The sequence below is a fragment of the Heterodontus francisci genome, chromosome 2, assembly GCF_036365525.1.
Source record: "Heterodontus francisci isolate sHetFra1 chromosome 2, sHetFra1.hap1, whole genome shotgun sequence".
Lineage (NCBI taxonomy): Eukaryota > Metazoa > Chordata > Chondrichthyes > Heterodontiformes > Heterodontidae > Heterodontus > Heterodontus francisci.
In genome coordinates, this window is record NC_090372.1 from 179,157,531 (window position 1) to 179,164,237 (window position 6,707).

The 6,707-nt window shown below is 40.5% G+C and overlaps 1 protein-coding gene across 1 annotated transcript; it reads right to left on the minus strand.

The window, feature by feature from the left end:
* Nucleotides 1–536: 536 nt before the first annotated feature.
* bambia (BMP and activin membrane-bound inhibitor (Xenopus laevis) homolog a) lies at nt 537–4,943 on the minus strand. The gene is made up of 3 exons (XM_068051826.1): nt 4,555–4,943; nt 1,965–2,249; nt 537–1,364 (listed from the first exon to the last, which is right to left on the minus strand). The coding sequence occupies exons 1-3, from the start codon at nt 4,628–4,630 to the stop codon at nt 946–948; spliced, it is 780 nt and encodes a 259-aa protein (XP_067907927.1). The 5' UTR covers nt 4,631–4,943; the 3' UTR covers nt 537–945.
* Nucleotides 4,944–6,707: the final 1,764 nt, after the last annotated feature.

Genomic DNA, 6,707 nt, shown 5'->3' on the forward strand with positions numbered 1-6,707 from the left:
GAGATGATCAGATGATATTAGAGCATATGGAACTTGTTTGCTTGTATTTCGTGCTTATGAGAGTAAAACAGTTATCTTGTCGGCCTGCTGCTAAGCATTATATAGGATTGAGTACTTGACGGCTTCATGTGCAGCCTAGTTTCTTTGAGGGAACGTGGGGTAGGAAATTCATCTAAAATTGCAAAAGACTTTTTAGAATACAAAGTTGTCCAAAATGACTTATCTATAATAAGCATATTCCAAGAGACAGAAAATAATGACTTGTTACCATTATCCTAATACAGGAGGAGAAAAATAGGATGTGGACAAAGAAGTTTCCTTTCACATGATTACAGCTAGTGTAGGAGTAAATGCAATCAAGTACAGCTTGCTGTGCAGTCAAACAAAAGCTGGACAGAATCACTACTGTCTTCTGCAGTTATCTCCTCATTATTCTTTTAAGTGGGAAATCCCACAACTACAAAGAATATATTAGCTCTGATTCTCCAAAAAATACATTTAATTGGGATTTTTGTCTATAATAAAACCAGGATACCTTATCAGAATTAGAGAAAAAATATATTTTCATATTCTTACAATAAATTGGAACAGGAAGCATATAAAGAGCAGGAGTGCACACAAGTATACATCAGTTTATCTCCATTTCTGCTAGCTCAAAAAAAATCATTATTTTTCCTTTTGTTCCCCCCTCTCCCCGAGCTTTGTGAATTGTTTCTAGAAACAAAGTGTAGAATTCATTCTTATACAAAGTGTGCAAATGAGAAATTTTGGAAACCTTCACAGAGGCAAGGACTCTATGTGTAGAATATATTAAAATCAGGTCCTTTGTTCAACCTTCAGTCTTCTTTAAAATTACAGCTCCTCAATAAGTCCATGATTGTCTTTTCACATAAAGTGCACTTGTCCAGCAGATTAGAACCACCAGCGGCTCAAGTTAAAACTCGGTCATACAAACTCCAACTTTCCACGTCCGCTGTACATCCCCCAGTGAACCAGAGAGAGAAGCTTGTCGTGACTGAGATCAGAGTGCCTGATTTTATCACAGGTCATGCAGCAATTCTCGTGGCCAGTCACAGGCACCATACACTCCAAATCTAGTTTAGCCACCTGCCCCTTTTTGGAGTGGTGCCCATGGAAACTATAATGTAAACGAGACAACATCTGCCGCCGTTGGTCCTGAAGTCTTTTGTTTTCGCTGCGAAGCATTCGCAGGGCCAGCATGATCAGCAGTACCAGAATGAGGCCACCAGCAATAGGCACAGCAATAACTGCAGCTCTGAACCAGAGCTCTTTCGAGGAAGTGAGTTCTTGAACCCTGGTGATCAGGCTCTTACTGGAGTCATGATGGTACCGATTTCCCTGATCTGGGAAGGGGAGAAAAGAAACAAAAAAGGAAAAGATTGAGCAGATTTGGTACATTTAGCAAGCAACCAACTGTTGCGTTAAGATCAGTACAATCCCCATTCAGATATTAATTTAATCTTGGAAGTGTAAAAGGTCATATGAGTCATAGGGTGCACAGCCTTTTAATCGCCAAGAGCCATGTTTCTAATATACTGTATAAAATATTTCAAAAATTAAATCCTCTACTCAAAACAAAGTCTATTAAGCATTTAGGCAATTTATGCACTCGGTATTCCTACAATCTCTCAAGTTTAATAGCAAACAGAACAAGACAGGCAAGATAGCATTGAGGTTCAATAAACCAAAATCCAGGAAACCATTTTGCTTTAATTTAATTGCTGCCCCAGAAAGACAACAAAATGCTTAATAGGGAAAACCTTTTACTAGTCCTCTAATGTTAACAGTAAGATATTATGTGTCTCTGCTAAAGATTCAGCTCGTATCTTGCCATTCCCTCCCTGTGTCTCTAATTACATTAACAAAATCAATACCAGCCATCCAAAGTCTTGGCTGTCATCGCCTTATAGATCAGGCAGGGATTTAACAGAAAAATCTCTTACCGGAGGTCTCACTCCGAGGATATGAAAGAACGTCTTGGAGTCCTCTATAATTGCACATATCCTCATGACAGCACTCCAACATGGGCCAGGTCCCTGTGCGATTCTGCAATCTTTTGGCATGGCAGATGCTTGCTGAATTTGAAATAGTGTCTAAGCACCCATGAGTTAAAGGAGAGTTCGTATTCTGGGGGTCCAGCAGTCTTGAAAAACACGCCGACAGTTCTGATTTGCACATATAACCCGTTGCCACACAGTTAGGTGCATCACAGTAGCATCTAATCTCACCTAAAGTTAAAAAGGAACAGTTAATTTTCTATATCAGACTCGACCAGTCATTACAACATGCGAAAAACGAATGAACTTGCTCCATTGCAATAGGTTAATTCTCAACTGCTGATGTGCACTTTTTGATTGAGCTCACACACAGTAAAGTTGATAATTAGTAGTTTACTTCTTCCAGCTCCCTGCGCGATGTCTCCAAACATCCCAGTAGACTTAGTTATTCAAGCTAAAGTTTTTCCAACCAGTCTACACAGAAAGCGCGATAACTACGAGTACTGGCAAAACTATTTACTGGGCTCAAGTTTAGCGATTGGAAACTTCATTGAAAGGACAGGACGCTTGAAAGCACAACATTCTCGTCCTTTAGACTAGAAAGAGAAAAGAACGCCACTAAAAAAGGAGCACTTTTATAAATAAAACTACATTGCTGTTCAAACTATGGTTATTTTTAAACTGGAAATGAAACAGGTATATAGAAAAGGACACAAAAGGGCTTTCTTCAGACCGGTTCGTGCAAATGCCTTTTAGGCAGCATTCTAAAACAGGAACCATGAAGCTTATAATTAGTGGTTTGTTTGCCAAAGACAATTTCTTTCAACTCAAATGGAAACTCGTAATTTTTCTTTTTTAAAAAGTGAAATATCATACAGACGGCAGACATGCAAGCTGACTTCTGATGGAGGCAAATGCCGAGTTTTAGTAACCTTCAGGCTTGGAAATTACCGAGAGGTTTCTCAACAAAGCATTTTTTTTATATATATAAAAAAGGGGCCTTGGCAAGAGCTCCACTCCGACCACAAACAAGCCTAAAAACTGCACGTGCTTCTCTCTTTTAAAAATCTTAATAGCTTCCGCTATTGAGAAATTACTTGAAAACATAAGTTCTCTTTGTATGTTACAGGACTTAGGGAGCCTTGCCACATTCGCCTGAAAGCGATCAGGTTTCACCCACCTAAGCTCAGCTTCCACCTTTAATGCTAAAAGATCCTGAAGACCAACTCCCTGTCCCCAGGACTAATGGAAGGTAAAGAATCGACTGTGTAAAATTACTAATGTGGATACATTCATGACGGTTGGATGTTCAAATCTCCCCCAGATTTAAAACCTACATAGCTTCACAGCGTCCAGTTTGCAAATCTCACATAACTAAAAGTGCAGAAACCTTAAAAACTTGGGATCTTTAAATCTTTTAGCAAAAAAAGTTGCTGCAACTCAAGCATTCATTCTCTGTCCTTGCTAATTTTAAGTTGTTTTTTTTTACGAGTTTGCATTCCACCAAAATGAGACAGTACAGACTTTTTTTAAAGAAAGCTTTTGATGTGAACTGGCAGGAGAGAAGTCTGTGATCCCCTAATTATATCATTATCAGCCACATAGTTTCGGTATCGGTGACTTCACATCAGTCTGGATCACTCCCAGCTCTTGCCTTTGATGCGGCCAGAAAGCCCAGCTGCTGACGACAGGGCTCCTATTTGGGTTAATTACACGTTTGTACCAAAAAATAAATAAAAGTTAACACACAATTAGGTTGCTCATCTTAACCTCCAGCGCTGCTTATGGAAGTGCTGGAGATCAGTTACAACCAAACATCAAGAGAATGGGTTATACCTCCCAAAAATGGAGAAAGACGATGTAAGAAAGTTACTCTTGTTACTTGTATCCCTACTGTGTCACCTGAAAACATACACGATTACTAGAAACTCAGTGAAAGTGTAATTTGAAGATTTTTGGTGATTTCCGTCAACTAGTTGTTCTACAACTTGACTCAAAAAACAAATCTTCCATCAATTCCCTCCCCCCCCCCCATAGGAACCATGAACATTCAAAATATATATTTACATTATTTTTTAAAAAATGGTCCGTGCCTTTTTAAAAGGCGCTTGGGGCTACATTGTAATCTTTTAAAAGGAGAAACCGGGTCCTTTCCTCTTAGCGTTTAGAAATTCATTAAAGGCGGCTAACAAAAACATTTTGACAACCGCTTGCCCCTTAGCTCTACTTACAATGAAGGCAATGAACTGCCGCGAGAAGCAAGATTTATACAGGAATGGGAAATCAGTGGGTTTGCATTAAAAATAAAAGCAAGCCAGGATTGCAGGAGGACAAACAAGCTTGATTTTATGCATCGATCTAGAATAGAATGAATTCATAGGTTTCGCGAGAAACGGAAGACTTTTAAAATCAGCAAAAGGTATGTAGCGGAGGGATCAACACTTTCATCCTGCCGCCTCCTTTCCCTAACCTCCAGGGATGAAGGTGCAGGGCTGTACTGGTCTCCCCATCACCCTGTTGGAGTTCACTCACTCACCTTTAGTCAGGAGAATCGCCATCGCGCACAGTTCTAGCTGCAGCCAAATCCACATGAGATTCGGATGGCGATCCATTTAAGTAGCACGAAATAGCTTTATGAAAAAGGAAGTTATTGGACACGATCTTCCAGACCGATTTCCCCGCCAAGCTACGCACTCTGCCACCTCCTTCAAAGTCTTTGGCCAATCTGCTGGAACTTGTCCTGCTGCCCTTCACAACACGAGCTCCATAGAGGAAGCAGCAGCCGCCAGGCGGACTGGACTTGCCTTGGATCCTGACTCACTCTGCCGCAGGTAACTGGCTTCTCTCCGTGCCTTTTAAAAGCAGCTCCTCCAGCACTCAGCCGAGCCCGGCGTGCTCTCCCGCTGTCCCACTCAATGCCCAGCCTCTCTGATTGACAGCATAACATTACCCCGCCCTCCTTAGAGCAAAGAACCAATCACTGCCTGAAATATTCGTTTCCCCGCCGCACAGAATCTCCAGGCGGCTTGCCCATCGCGACCGGACTTGATTGACAGCTCAGGGGGCGGTTCATTCCACCCCTTAACCCTCCAATGATTGGTTCCTGCCGTTTCTGAGGGAACGTTACTGCAGGAGAGTAGTTTTTAAATGGATATCCCAGTATGTCAATCACATCCGTCCGCAGTTTCATTCATACTCTGGATCTCCTCTGGGAATTCTCCAATATAAAAGGCAGCAGCAGAGAAGTTTGAATTTCCCCATCCTAACCTCTTCAGAAGTGCCTTCGTCCCAAATATCTCGTTTCCACTAACTCTTCTAAATGAATGGGAAGATAACATTGTACAGTTTACATTGGTTGAAAGCAGTAAGGATTGTCATATCACCACAGAAAGTGCGTTGTAAGATTGATAATGCAAACATAATGTAGAATTGATTAAATTGGAAATTGCTCATTTTTATAACAAAGCCAATGGATCAAAATGGTGGACAATAAACTAATAGCTTTCAGCTTAAACTTAAGTATTAGGTGCCAATTCATTTTAATAGAGTATATCTTTTACACGTTACACATATTGACAATAATATAAAAGCAAAATACTGCGGATGCTGGAAATCTGAAATAAAAACAAGAAATGCTGGAACCACTCAGCAGGTCTGGCAGCATCTGACAAGATGTGTATATATGGAATAAGAAACAATCTTCGCCTTTACTTTAATATTGGATGAAATGTAATGACGCTGCTAAGTTTGAATGCAGGGTCCACCTTTGTGGTAAAGTTGAAGGAATGGTTTGTATTTGAAGAACGCAGCATTGTGATTCATTACTCTGAAACATAATACCTCGGTGTCGATTTAGCAATGATGCACGTCATTCCAGATCCGAAAATGCGCTTTCTGTTTACCTTGCGATTTGTTTCAACATCAATGCACGATGATGTTAATGTTATTTTTTTATATTTTGTACATTTCCACCAAAAGACTCAATTCAGGATAACGCCCGTCTCTAAATAGGTTATGACATTGCCGCAATATAGTTTAAATGGTCAAGGTGGAATGAGTGCATGTTCCAAAGTTCCTTTAGCGAATATTCCAGAGATAGTTACTGGATAACTCAGGCCATGCGCTGTGTAAGGGGAATGGGACTTCGCGTCTGGTCTGAGAGGCTCTGTGTATGTTTTTGTGTCTTAAGAGGAGGGGCTGCAGACAGTTAAGTTAAATTAGCAATCAAAAGGCACCCGGCGCCACCGAGACGACAGAGAGAGCAACTGACAGTCAATTATCAGCCCCAAAACAATACGATGCAAACACCGTCGATTGTGATCAGTATCAAGCCAATGGAATATTGTGAGTGATATGTTAATTACTTTGTTGGTATAACGTCTGAGACCATCAAAAGACAGAGCGCCCTCAGACCTATCGCATTTGATATCTCCACTTTGAAATCAGACAATAGAGCAAAGCATTGAACGAAATGAGCGTGACATTTAGCCAATTCCCACTAAATATTTTACACAGCCTAAAAAAGGACACGCACAATTACTACTTCATAAATCTTTTTAAAAACTACGAATTCAGGCGCCTACTGCGGAACCTTCTAACATTTTACAGTTACTCTATGGGTTAGCTTGGCCGGCGTTTTGACAAAAAAAAATCCAAAGTAATTTAGATTCGAAAATGGTAAGGTTCCAC

Excerpts from the sequence above, each read along its gene's own strand:
- bambia (XM_068051826.1), bottom strand. The coding sequence starts at position 4,630 with ATGGATCGCCATCCGAATCTCATGTGGATTTGGCTGCAGCTAGAACTG. Across the intron at positions 2,250-4,554 it reads GGCGATTCTCCTGACTAAAG|GTGAGATTAGATGCTACTGT; the intron begins GTGAGTGAGTGA and ends TTTTAACTTTAG. Across the intron at positions 1,365-1,964 it reads TCCTCGGAGTGAGACCTCCG|ATCAGGGAAATCGGTACCAT; the intron begins GTAAGAGATTTT and ends TCCCCTTCCCAG.